At 37.1% G+C, this 14,551-nt stretch overlaps 1 protein-coding gene across 1 annotated transcript; it reads left to right on the top strand.

Annotated features, from left to right (window-relative positions):
* The first annotated feature begins 2,539 nt into the window (after positions 1-2,539).
* LOC140144026 (EEF1A lysine methyltransferase 1-like) lies at positions 2,540-12,499 on the top strand. Its single transcript, XM_072165854.1, has 5 exons — positions 2,540-2,609; positions 8,161-8,364; positions 8,856-8,938; positions 10,242-10,522; positions 12,009-12,499. The coding sequence occupies exons 2-5, from the start codon at positions 8,209-8,211 to the stop codon at positions 12,146-12,148; spliced, it is 660 nt and encodes a 219-aa protein (XP_072021955.1). The 5' UTR covers positions 2,540-2,609; positions 8,161-8,208; the 3' UTR covers positions 12,149-12,499.
* Positions 12,500-14,551: the final 2,052 nt, after the last annotated feature.

Below are 14,551 nucleotides of genomic sequence, written 5' to 3'. Positions count from 1 at the left end.
CCCTCATCATGATCACGAGTTGGGTCCTACCAAATCTGCGAGTGAAGTAGACTGAGTGATGTTGTTTGGGACGGTTGGATTAAAACTCCATGCCAAACCGGTTACTTGGAGTTATAAACTTCTTCTGCTGGTTTTACCTCTAAAAATTTAACCGCAATTGCTTGCTTCTCTGGCGTTTTAGTACCTTGATTGCACTCTTTGATACTGAAGAATCAACAGAATCCTATGCTAATAGGCGCTTGTAGAGGTCAAGATCATTCTGGGGTGCATCAGCTGCAGTCTGACTACAGGTTATCCACCAGGAACTATAGATGAGTTGCAAATATAACAAAGTCATGCATCTTGGGTAGCTGATGCTTTGTTGTGACTGTTCCTGTGGCAGCTGGGCGATGTTATTTTCCAACATGGTGATCTTCATTGAGTAACTTTGCATCCACCATGCCTTGTACATTGCACGAGGTTACTTAAATGTCAGCACCTTCTGATCACCCAAGAATACCATACATATAGCTCAATGAATTCAAAGTAGTCTTCTCTCTTTGTTTCTTCCTTTGACTTTCAGATCTCAAAAAGTATCAATTAGCATACCATCTAATCTGCATCTGAATCTTTGCTGGGGGAACCCAGCTTTCTAAGAATAGTGCCCAGGGATACAATGGATTGGAAGTCCATGCACTATTTTATCTCATTGACGCTTACTAATCATCAATTGAATTTTTAGCCAAAGTTGTTTTTAAATGACTTTTCCCCCACTAGAAATACACATAATTCAATGTGTTAAGTGTCAAATACAAGAAATGTATATGGCAGCTATTTGTTTACATGATTAATTATGGGTTTGGAACAGCTGCTTCAAGTTAAAATGTAATGGTTTGGGATTGCCTGTATCATTTACACAGTTAAATAACACTCCAAGTACTTGGTTACTTAGAGCAGCCAATTTTATGATTGAAAATCCATGTTATGTGAATAGCTGCCATATGCCTATTGCGTAATGTTCATATGGGTTATTCGTTCAAACTTTCGGGCCACGGAGGACCCATAAGACGAACTCGGAATGAATTCAAATTTTGGGAATCTTATTATTTCATCATTTGGCACATTTTAAGACTGGCTACATAAAATCTGGTTAACAAAAGGGGGGCATGATGCACCCTAATTTCCATCCATTTCCGACCGTTTCAATTAACAGCATGAATAGAATGAGCTAAAAACTCAAACAGCCTCCATTGATTGACCAGCAGGATACACAATAAATAGTTTTTTAACATATTAAATTAAATCATACAAGTAATATTCTTACTTCAATGATTAAATATGTAGGCCTAATGCAAGTTAACAATTTAGCACAGGAGAAAAGGTGCAGATAGCTACATCATGTAGATAGGCCTATAAAATAAGATAAACTCATAAAGACTAAAACACTAAAACATGACGTGCCCATAATATTACCTACAAAAAGTTCAAATTATTATTTGCAAACAAAATTTGTACAATTCATTACTGATTTTCACTATTTTCTGTCATTTTGCTCTATAAAATGTTAGTGCTGCAATATTTTTTCTATTAAATTCTACAAGGTAAATTTTAAAATATTTTGGGCAGCCTGCACTTATAACTTTTTACTCTAACATGCCCATACGTAGGTCTATAAATTTTATAAAGACAATAATTAGTTATCATAATTGATTAAGGCCTTTACTTGAAATCAGTTCAGAGACGTAGACCCTATATAAGCATAACTTTAAGAAAATAAAATAAAATATCTCTATTCATGAATTATTAAAAATCCTAGAAGATAGGCCTAAATAATAGAAATGGGTTAAGGTTTGGTTGGAAAAGAAATGTTACAATTTAGAGACAATACAGCCCATAATACAGAGATCCAACTTCAACCCAATCATGAAAATTGACCAGTATAAATTTCAAGAACTCCAAAATAAAAATCATGAAAACACTTTATTTATTAAGTATTTTAATCTTTAATAATGTTTCTGGTCAAAATTATTCACAGGCTTAAACTCTTAACCATCCACTCTAAGTGTGAATAAATGAAACCACATTAATTATGCTGGCAATGTTAACTCTTCCAGACCATGGCCAGACCACATGTAGAGATAGCCAGGAATCTGTCATCAAGACACATGTGTGATGAGTATTAGGGTTGTTGTCAAGATAAACAGTCAACTAATTTTCAAAATGGTCCAGCTCTTGCCTGTGATTGGCTATTGGTCACTGATTTCACTCATGATTGACACCACAGGTGGTTAATCCAGGCACACTTATTGCAATTTAGCATCAGTTGGCTGGCTCCCATGTACTTCAAGGTCCATAGATATACACACAAAGATTTGTGTGCTTTAGTAATGTACTAAAGGAGCTGAACAGATTTGGAACCTCCCCTAGCAAAAGCTAGGGAGAAAGTTGTGAAATTGCTGTGGCCCTCGCGCTGACGCGCTCGATTGAACGTCTCGCGCTACGCGCTCGATTACTCGCGCTATGCGCTCGCTAAGTCCGTGAGGGCCACAGACTGCGGCTAGTGCGTATCACTATCAGACACCGAAGTCATTGAAATTGGTTTTATACCACATGTATATTAATATTCTTTGGTAAGTTTTCCTTTTGCGTTCGATATTCATGATATTTAATATTCATGATATTTTTAGCTCAAGTCAAGAAGGAGCTAATTTTTAAAATTTAAGCTTACCAAAATCTGCAAATGTTGCTATTTCTGTTTTGCTACAGACTGTGTCGACTGCAACGGGCAGAAATGGTGCGAAATTAATTTCCGCACAATTATGCCCGTTAATATGACTCGGGCAATTTCGGAGGATCATGATGTTGTTTAGGCTATTGAAACTTGATGTTGAGTTTAGCATCCCATTTTTTTCAGCTCATAATGAGGCAACTATTTCATTATTCATTATTCATTATTTTCAAGGTTTCATTATCAGCGGCCTTTTACCAATGCTTATGCGCTTTTGTTCATTCAAATTGGGTATCGCCAGTCGCAATATAATGTCACAAACACACATAAACATTTATACAAGTATAATTACCTTGCTTTTTGTTTTTCAAGTTTTAAAAGAAACTAAATGTATTCCGAAGTATACCATGTCCATGCCAGTCTTCTTCACTCCAATTTGTACTACATGTAACCTCTCCGTATACATTTGAGGATAGGGGGAAATTGGGGGGGATTGACTCATTAAATACAAAAATAACAATCATGCAGAACATTATGAAATAAATTTTTGGCACCAATTTGTCAAAACTAGCTCTTTCTTAGTTAAATTATTTACAACATCAACAATTTCCATCTGGTAAAAAACATTTTGGCTAGGTTGATTTCTCTTCTAGTCTACCCTAGCTAGCTGGTATCCCAAAGGTATAATTGAAATAATTGGTTAGAGCAAGGGTCAAAAACCTGTATATTTTTAATGCTAAAATATTTAGATGGATTCATCTAATAGTTCTCAAGGCTTTCTATAGTTTTCGAAGGGTTCAAATAGAAAAAAAGGGGTTTAAAAATTTTGCAGAATAAATTTTCTTTCTGTTTTAGTTGTAATTTGCAAAATAATGAATTATTTTCAGATTTTACATCTCAAACGCGGCACAAAATTCATAATGCGGGCGGCGGACGCTAAACTCAGAATCAAGTTTCAAGTGCCTTATCTGGGATAGTAAAATTTACGTGTAACTGTTTAACTTGTAAGCTTAAGTTATGTCTTGCTCTTGTAAGCAAGAGGGCGAGATGGCCGAGCGGTTAAGGCGTTGCGCTGCCGGCCGGGAGATACGATCGACGAGGGTTCGAGCCTTGGGCTTGCCTTAGGTGAAAATTCTCTTCCCTCCCAAAAAGTTCCTATGTGGTCGGGAATCCTTCAATTAGGTTCAGTAATTTAATTTCAGAATTTAATTGAAGAATTTTCTCTCGCCCCCATACACTGCTTAACATGTGCAGATATAGGTAGTGTATGTGCTTCGTCCGTGATTCGGAAGTCACGTAAAGCCGTTGGTCCTGTGTTCAGGAGGATTCATCCCTGTGCACGTTAAAGTGTCAGAGCTATTCGAAAAGAGAAGGGGAATCATCCCCGGTTCTGATATCTGCACTCGACCCTCTAGGTTCAAGAGGACAAGATGGGTGCGACACAACTGTAGTATAGGTTGTCTACCCATAAAATCCTGCAGAATGTTATATAATTCTCAAATGCTGCATGTAATTCATGCAAACTGTATACATATGTATACTAAATTACTGAAGCATCATTGCTTACAAAAACATTAATAGTACATAACATGTATCATGTTTATGTCTCTTTAATATGATAAATTAAAGGAGGTTTTTGTAATCTATAGACTATGTCTGGTTCCACACAGCAAATACACAGTATTTGCTGTCTGGTAAGCAGAAACGAGACTGAGTGAATTGAGACGTCAGGCTAGGAACAGGTCAAAGAACTATTTTAGCCTACGTCCGGACGTCCCCGTATCCTACTATCGCTCAATGGCTACTGGCTAAACAGCGATGCGGAAGAAGTATAGTATCGATGTTTGTACCGGTGATTTTCAGACACAGATTTTTACATTATTATGTTGTGATGGATCCAAGTTGTGATAATATTGCATCCAAAACATAATAATGATAAAATTGATGCTTACGCCCAATATTTATTGGTCTCGCTATGAGTTTTAAAATATTGGACTCGACTACGTCTCGTCCAATATTTTAAAACTCATAGCTCGACCAATAAATATGGGCTCAACCGATCCAATTTCATATCAAAGTTGTCCAAAGGGTAACCAAAGCATGAAAGGGTTGGGGATTGCATTTTTATGCTTTGGAATTGAGGCCCACTAAAAAAGTAGACCATTTATTTCAGGGATTGTAACTGGTGTACATGTCACATTTTGAATAAGTGACCAAATTGGCTGTCAGCACAAGTGTTGGGTCTTTATACTCAGAATATTCGTGATCCTGGCATCCTCTTTATGACATTTTTCAGTAGATATCCACGAAAAAAGCTTATTCCCAAAATTTCAGCTGATTCCAATTTTGTGTTTGCCAGTTATCCATGATTATGTGTACTATTTATACACTGCTCCCTGGCCACTGTTGTAATTTCGTTCTGGTATCCAGAACGAAATTCAAATTTGATGATATAGGCTATTTGCTACATGTGTAAACGAATTAATCTGCATGAGCTTAATGATGTGAGTAGTGTAATTTTTAGTGTTAAGTTCTAAAGGCATGTCCAGACTCCAGAAAAAGAAATGGAAATTTATATATTTAAATAGTTTACAGGTGACTGTAAGTGTAATCATGTCCTTTCAACTGACAAAATCTCTTTGCCCCCATATACACATGCCAGATATGAAGAGCTTTGTTGCAAAACCCCTTACATCCAATTTTAACTTTTTGAGAAAAAACGCTTTTTTTAATTGTGCAAGTATTACTGGTTCGATTTGATTCAATTTGGGTTTGGATAAAGTGTTGATGAATAGAAACTAAAAGAATAGGTTTGGTACAATTTTGAAGCCTTCCTATTTATTTTATTATATATTTTATATCGCGCCTTTTGTGGATATAAGGGCTTTTGCAACAAAACAAATTTACCCCTTTTCTAGAAATCACCTTTGCAATCATATTTGAGCCTTTTGGCATTTTTTGAGTATTTCCGAAGCTACACCTTTTGTTAATTAAAATGATTTTTTTCAAAAATAGTGACCCAAAAACAGTTCCCTTTGGTTTTAATAGGTAAAGAACATTCCATGCTACTAGTATACATCAAAATATTAAAACAAAACAATTCTATATTCATTTTATGTTCAGATTTCCGGAAATTCCCCAAGATTTCCCAAACGGGAAATATACCATATCTCCGGAAGGGAAAGTGGTATGAAGGTCAAACAACCACCAAAATGTGTATTTTTACCCACACGATAATGTCTTGTCAATAATGCAATTTCACCCAAAAGTGGATGTAAGGGGTTTTGAAACAAAGCTCTTCATATATGGGAACCAAAATGGTAACCTTAAATTGTCGTAATATCATGTGATGTGAGCGCAGCAAGCAGGACATTTTGCACTTGAAATTTTTTTAAATGCCTTTCTAGGGTGTAAAAAGGTGTCCAACACATCTGCCCCAGCTTGCCAAAAAATCTTTGCCCCTACAATTAATTCTTACACATAGTTACCCTTACCAAAGGTCGAGGCCTTATCTAAGCCTCGACTTAGCCTCAGAAAATAAGCCTCATGAATAGCCTCATATCCTTAGCCTCGTCTTAGCCTTACCTTAGCCTCACCTTAGCCTGAAAATTAGCCTAATTATGCAAATTAGATAAGCCTCAAATAATTAGCCTCAAATCATTAGCCTCAAATCATTAGCCTCGCATTATTAGCCTCGTAATATTAGCCTCAGTAAATAACTAGCCTCGTCTTAGCCTTACCTTAGCCTCACCTTAGCCTGAAAATTAGCCTAATTATGCAAATTAGATAAGCCTCAAATAATTAGCCTCAAATAATTAGCCTCGTAATATTAGCCTCAGTAAATAACTAGCCTCGTCTTAGCCTTATCTTAGCCTCGTCTTAGCCTGAAAATTAGCCTAATTATTTAAATTAGTTAAGCCTCGCAATATTTAGAGGCTAAGCTAAGACAAGGCTAATAATTTGAGGCTATTTTACGAGGCTAAACATTACATGCATGCAGGGACGGTTGGGCTATTTATTGATCCAGCTAGGTGATAAGTGTTACTGATAATTTTGGGGTGTTATGAAGTGGGGGTAGGGTTATTTGGTGAGTTGCATTTGGAGAGTTCCAATATGGTGAGTTGTCAATTGGAAAATCCAACTATGGTGAGTTGTCATTTGGTAAGAGTTCCAATATGGTGCAAGTTGTCACCTTGAGCATACTAGTATTGGAAAGTTTTATTTGTAAAGTTGGGATATGGTGTGCTGTCAATGTTACGGGACAGTTGTATTTTGAAGTGGGGAGGGGGTAATTTGTAGAGTTGTCACCTTTAGCGTATTGGAAGAGTTTATCTTTATGACACGTACACCATATCCCAATGTCACCAAACAACTCTTTTAATATGCTGAAGGTGACAACTCACCATAAGAACTCTCAAAATGACCATCCCCACTTAAAAGTACAAACATCCCCTACCACATGTCCACATCTCAACTTTTACCAAATAGAACTCCCGCATATAACTCTTTCAAATCGGGTGTAGGTGAAAACTCACCACACTTGAACTCTCCAGATGACCCCCCCCACTTCAAAGTAGAAACATCTCCAATACATTGACATATATTGCATGCACACCACTTCATCCCAACTTAACATAACACTTCCAATATGACAACCTATCATATTTCATTATTTGAACTTTCCCAACAACATTAACTCACCATATTTGAACTCTCTAAATAACCCACCCCAATTTAAAGTACAAACATCCCCAAACATCAATTAACATAACACCCTAACAACATCAGTGCAGTAACACGTTTTCACCAGGGTCAGCCAGCATCAAACTGCAGTATACATGTCTGCAGACTACAATACATGCATGTCTGCTGAATTCGACAACCTCAAAAAGGCCATATTTCCTGATGAAAAGAAGCAATAAAATACATACTTTGAAACTTACGAAAAGCTGATTTTTCTTCCAGAGATATGGTTGCCATGCTCCCCATGAACTAGGCACCAGTAAAAAAGCCTAAAATAGGCCTACCCTTTAAACTGTTAATTTTTCAAAATTATTGGCAATTCTGAGCAGCATACAGTAGTCTGCTCCCTGACAGTTGGTGACCTCTGACCTATCATGTGACCATATTTTTGAGGCTAATAATAGCCTCAATAAAGTTGAGGTTAATTTTAGCCTCAAAATTAAAGCAGGCCAAGACGAGGTTAATTTTTTAGCCTCAAAACATTTCAGGCTAAGGCGAGGTTAATTTCTTAGCCTTGTCACCGATAAGGTTAATTTCTTAGCCTCGATGGCTAAGTTGAGGTTAATTTTTAGCCTCAAAAGATATCGAGGCCAAGTTGAGGCTAAGGTAAGGCTTATTTAGCCTCGACTTATGGTAAGGGTATTGCATACCCCTTACAACTTACGTTGCTGATGGGTTTTCTCAATTAACTCACATTTTGTCCAGTACAGAATTCTGAAATTTTCTGGACACTGTAGAATTTTCCATACTGTACCACGATGAGTGACTCAGATGATGATGCACCTCAGTTATCAGCCCATGCTCTTGCAGCCCTGCAAGAATTCTATGCAGAGCAATCGGAGAAGGTGAATGAAGAACAACAAGCCATGGAAGATGGGCAGGCATCTAAGACTGGCATAATACAAGAAGACTGGGTAAGGAGGCTTTATCCTGGCAGTTATACTTCACTAACCCCATGAGAACTACCTGCCGATTGGCCAAAAAGAAGTTTCATTTTCAATTGGACCAATCAGCAAAAAGTTCTGATAGGTGATTAAAGTATTTAGATATCATGTAATTGACCAATCAGAGGCAATGTTAGATCGGCAGGTAGTGCTCAGTGGGTTATACCTTGATCTTTGAATAACAAACTGACCCGCTTTGCTGGGTGGGTATTGACACTCAGGGTGATCTTTGGTAAATTTTATTTGACAGGTCAAAATGTCCATAGGGATTAGAGAAGGTTATAAATTTCAAAATGTATGGAGGAAAAATGCTTTTATCTAATTGGAGGTGCAGCATCAAGGCAGTATTGTCCCATCCAATCCTACCCCTAAAGACCTCACTGATCACATTATATCTTTGGTGGAAATAAAAATATTCATAAACATAATAATATAAATTTTGATTGTTTTTGTTTTGTTAGCAACTGTCTCAGTTCTGGTATGATGAGCAGACATCAGAAGTGTTAGCCAAAGAAGTCTTGGCAGCAGCAGGAGAAAATGGAAGGTGAGTACATGTTACAGAGATTGATCAAGATAGGAAGACAAAGCCCCAATGCTTGCCCACTGTGTCATTTTCATGAGGGCTATACATGTACACATTGCTAGACACTTTGTTGGAAAGGATACAGGATATGAATGAGCTGCTCAAGAATGCTGACAAAATGAGAAAACTACTCACTCAACAAGAATATATCCTTAGCCATTTTTTGCCCAATTGATTGAAATATTTATGGATAAAGTGTGCGGTTTGTACAAATGTATGCCATCAGAGCTTTCGCAAAACCATACCTCATTTCTAGAGGTAATTTTTTCACTCAAAAACTGGAAACTTTTGCTCTTTTACTATTTGTTCTAAACATGGACCCACTTGTAAGGATATTTTACAAAAAGCTACCATATTTTTGCCATTTTGGGACACATTTTCAAAACATGGACCCATGTCCAAGGGTTTTCAATGATAACCTACGCCCATGTCTAGCGTTTTGTTGTGCATCACACAGCCCCAATTAAATTTTCAGTATATTGTAAAAAGATCAGAGTCTTAAGTTAACTACCTCATGAAAATTTTTTTTATCAATAAGCAGATACAAACATCACAATCATCTTAAGGGATCTAAAATGAGCGTTTATTGCGTTTTCGACAGTATTTTTTGTGGGACATGAGAGCACCTCAGACCTATCAATTGCATTCTGAATCTGAAGCATGTCTTTCTGATATCAAATAATTTTCATTTTTAAAATCACAATATAATACAAATTTTATGACAAATTATAAAAATTTGATATTTTTCAAAATTTTGATATATAACAGTCCTCGAAGTAAACTATATAAATCTAATGATATATTCTTAAAGTGTATGTAGCAGGGAGGAAAAGCCGACGGTCAATTGAAAATTTTGACCTTTCATATTGAAGATATGGATTTTTTTCCCAAAAAGACCTAATTTTTTTTGGTGTTTTGGGAAAAAAAATCCCTATCTTCAATACTGAAAAGGTCAAAATTTTCAATTGATCGTCGACTTTTCATCCCACCTACATACACTTTAAGTATAAATCATCAGATTTATAAAGTTTACTTCAAGTACTGTTAAATATCAAAAATATCAATTTTAATGATTTGCCATAAAATGTGTATTAAATTGCGAATTTCAAAACATCAAAATTATTTGATATCAGAATGACATTTTTCGTATTCAGAATGCAATTCGATATGTCTGATGTGCTCTAATGTCCCAAAATAAATACCGAAAATCCAAACGTTCATACCCCAGCCCTTAATGATATGATATCATTATCTTACATCACAGAATAGCATGTGTGTCTTGCCCAACACTATACCAAAAGCTACAGACAATGAAACCAGCATCATGTAAGGCTACAGTTTTTGAATTTGATCATCGGTTTGCCACCTACAAGGAGGACTTTGTATTCTATGACTATAATAAGCCCCTGGAGCTTCCAAAGGAGATAGAGAGTCAGTCCTACGATGTTGTTGTTGCTGATCCACCATTTTTGAATGAGGAGTGTTTGGCAAAGACAGCGGAGACGGTGAAGTACTTGACGAAAGGGAAAGTGATTTTATGCACAGGTGAGTCATGTAGTGGTTACTGGTTATATCAGGTCCCCCACTGTAAAAAACGGACCAGCCAAATTTGCATGCTACAGAGCCTGAAAATAAAATCCCGCAAATCACGCGTATGGGAGCTGCCATAGGGTGCTAACAGCAACGCGGAGGGTCGCCGGGTGCTAACGAACGAGTCGCCAGCACAAGCGTCCTGCGCGATCAATAACGCGTATAGGGCGCATTCAAGTGACCGGTAGTTCCTGATACGCGATGACAGGGTCAATGGCCTCTTCCACGCAGTAACATACTTCTGAACTCACTGTCAGGGTCCTGGTTATATTAAATGTTGAATAGAAAAATCTAATGCACCACATAGGTACCTTAGAATTGTATTCGATCTAATTAGGACCCTGTCTTCCTTTAATTCAGTGTCTTGGCTAGAATTTGAAGCTTGCCTGCCATTTGAATAAAAGTGCCCATTCTAATTTGACCTTCTAAAACATAAAACTAGACTTGTAGCGTAACAGCCTATGTTCCAAGAGTTCAAATCATTTATGTGTTCAGGGTTTACTTTAGCAAACGCACAAATCACACATATTTACTCGTTCATGCATTTTGTGTACTCTTCAATTGCAGAGTGAAAACTTTCGGTCCTTTATTTGTAAATCTGAACTATATACTAGTACTTCCAAGTTCCAATGCTTTTTTCAACAGCTTTAATGATAAATTATGATGGGCAAACAGATGGCTATAATAAGTAAAAATATTTTATTCAGCAATAGACTGAGGCACACCGACATCACCTGGCTAATAATTACTTGGTACAGCAGAGATACTAAAATAAATACCCGGGATCGATACACGTGAATGTGCTATGCACAATTTGATATTCAGACGATAAATCTTTGGATACCGGGGTAGAAAATGATGAATATCTCCCGTAGTTGATTTAGTCTAAAGAATCCAGATTTGGTTCCTTGCACTTAAATATATATGTTCAACGGATATGATAGTCGTTAGCTAGCATCTTGAGAAAGAAGCGTGCGTCTTGAACTCAAAAACTTACAAAAATATTCTGATTTTATATGTGCTGAAGTGCTATAGCGCAGCGCGTAGGCTAGCTGCACTTACTCCCGTGGAGGCAGTATAAAAGTTGATGACCATTGACCTCAAAGGCGTATACATGTTCACTCACACACAGAGAGGTCAATTACCAGGCTATTGTCAGTAGCCTTAGTCATGTCCCTCTGCTCATTATGCGTCTCAAAGGTCGGAACAAAATGGCGATGCGTGGCTGTGGATTCAACCTACCATGGCGATTTCTGCCATGAAGATATCGGGGCGATGACACTGTGTGAGGTGGGGACCAAGTGTATATTCATGTATACAAAAGAGCTAGATGTTTGACATTTTGTGTCATGTGTAATGCAATACTTAGAATGAAACACCTGAGTTTCCCAGTTTGTTAACAATGCTTCATAAGTTGTCATTATTTTCTGTCTTATTTCAGGAGCTGTAATGGAAACACAAGCCAAGGAGTTATTAGATGCATCAGTATGTCTATTTATACCAAGTCACACTAACAAACTAGGAAATGAATTCAGGTGCTATGCCAACTATCAAACTCAGTATTTGTGTCATCCAAGGTGACAGGATTATGAGTACAAACAGTGACGGGACCATGAGAGTCCCATGCTTTTACCAGAGATAAAACAAATTGGGATATGACAGCTCATTATAAAAGTAATCAAAGTATGGAAGCCGCCATTACCCTGCCATCGCGTAGGCCTGGAACACTACCGCGATTTCTACCGGCTATATCGCGTCCGTGCTCCGCGTTCAAGTCATGAAAATTACCGGTAAAATTGCGGCTTGCTGCATCCACGGTTAGACTTTTTCAAGCCTGCTACAGTGCATTTTTTTTCAAATGTTGAACAGCTTTTTTAATACTTTTAATTATATTTTTTAGCGCATACATGAACTTAATTTATCAAATGCATTAAATCAACCAAATCCCGCTATCCGGGCCAAGATTTATACAAGAAAAATACTGCTTCAATCACGAAAATTAACCTAAAGTTCGCACCTACACGTAAGACTTGGCGATAGTCTATTCAGATATCGTTGTCAAGCTCGAGGTGATTGACAGTTGGGAACGCGAACTATACGCGATGCTGAACGCGTAGTCAAGGTAGCCGGGGTGCTAAAACCTCAAATGGCGACCTCCATGCGTGTACCAGGGGGTGCTAAAGTGGAACCAAAACAACAGCGGGAATCGTGTGTTAAATCTACATAGAAAAAAAAGGAGGGATCAGCGAAATTTACTGTCAGCCCTCTGCTTTTACCTTCCTAGGCATAGTCAGGCAGAGTGCAAATGAAGAGTTTTCAGATGCAGAAGGCGATATTCATTTTTCTTGATTTAATATATAAATGTAAACTCTTCAAAAATATAGCCTTGACCAAATCTTCATTCTTACTTTTTTCTCTATTCATGCCATTGGTCTGTGATGCCATGGACTTGACAGACTAGTAGTTTCATGGACTCCCTCAGATTTTTAGTCGGGTCAAATTTTTTGTGTAGGACGATGGGTGATGGGCCGTCACTGATGGCCAGCTCATGAGTTTAAGGGAGGAAGCATGCCTGGACATTTTGCTGTATAGACCATGAAGGTAGTAGAGACCTTCATGACTAGACTACCCTTGCAGTGCACAGTATGCCTAGAGGTACTAAGTATGATAAGAGAGTCCGTTATCTGGCCTAGCACTAGCAAGTGAAACGTTAAATAGATTTTTAAAATGTAAAAGTTAAGATGGTAAATAATTATTTTGAAAAATTTTTTGGAAAGAAACAGGAATTTTTGAAAGATGCGGCAAAGCTTCCATGACTGTAGTTTTCATTCACTAAGGACACCCAAGGACTTGAAGCAAGTCTACAAAAATAAAGAGCATAATAAGAAAATATGTGCTGTTTATGTTCATAGTTTCAAAAATATACATTGGATTTTTTAAAGTAAGGTGTCATAGGTCAGATGTTGGTCGGTTTAATGCAAAAAGTTTGAAAATGGTGTATATATATATGTATATCACGTTTTTGAATCTGATCTCTTCAAATGGTACTTCAAACGGAGGCATACCTGATTAAAGATGACAAGCAGGGCTGAACAAAATGTTTCTTTCCTGGGAAGAGAAGACCAATTTCACTCCAAAATACCAAACAAAATTGTCCATAATTTCTTATATATTTCTTAAGGGGTGGGGTCACAACATGTACACAGTATTTTTTTGGGACATGAGAGCACATCAGACGTATCAAATTCCATAATACGAGGAATGCTCTTCTGAAATTTTTTGAAATTCGTGATATAATGCAAATTTTATGGCAAATTATTAAAAAATGATATTATTGACATTTAACAGTCCTCAAAGTAAAATTTGTAAATCTAATGATATTTACTTAAAGTGTATGTAGCTGGGAGGAAAAGCCAACAATCATTTGAAAATATTGACCTTTCGTGTTGAACATATAGGATTTTTCCCCAAACCACCAAATAAATTTAGGTCAAAATTTTCAAATGATCGTCGGCTTTTCCTCCCAGCTACATACACTCTAAGTATGTATACACATATTATTAGATTTATAAAACTTAATTTCAGGGAGTTTTAAAAATTTGAAAAATAAAATTTGTATTATATCACCAATTAAAAATTATTTGATATCAGAAGCAGGGTTGTAGCTAGGCCAATTTCTATGCCAGGTGGCAAATTATTGCGAAGCCTAGCGCGTGGAGCTCACACGCTTACGGCCGGGGTTTTTGGTGCCGGGTGCCGGGCGACCCCGCCTGGCAGTGCCCGGCGTAGCTACAACCCTGATCAGAAGGATATTCCTTGTATTCAGAATACAATTCGATATGTCTGATGTGCTCTCATGTGCCACAAAAAATACTGTGAAAACGTTGCTGCCACTCTAAGTATTTTAGATTTATAAACTTTATTTCAGGGACTGTTTTAAAAATATGAAAAATAAAAGAAAATGTAAATTTTTAATAATTTCCC

This window comes from Amphiura filiformis, unplaced genomic scaffold, assembly GCF_039555335.1.
Source record: "Amphiura filiformis unplaced genomic scaffold, Afil_fr2py scaffold_37, whole genome shotgun sequence".
Lineage (NCBI taxonomy): Eukaryota > Metazoa > Echinodermata > Ophiuroidea > Amphilepidida > Amphiuridae > Amphiura > Amphiura filiformis.
This window is presented reverse-complemented; position numbering and strand designations above follow the sequence as displayed.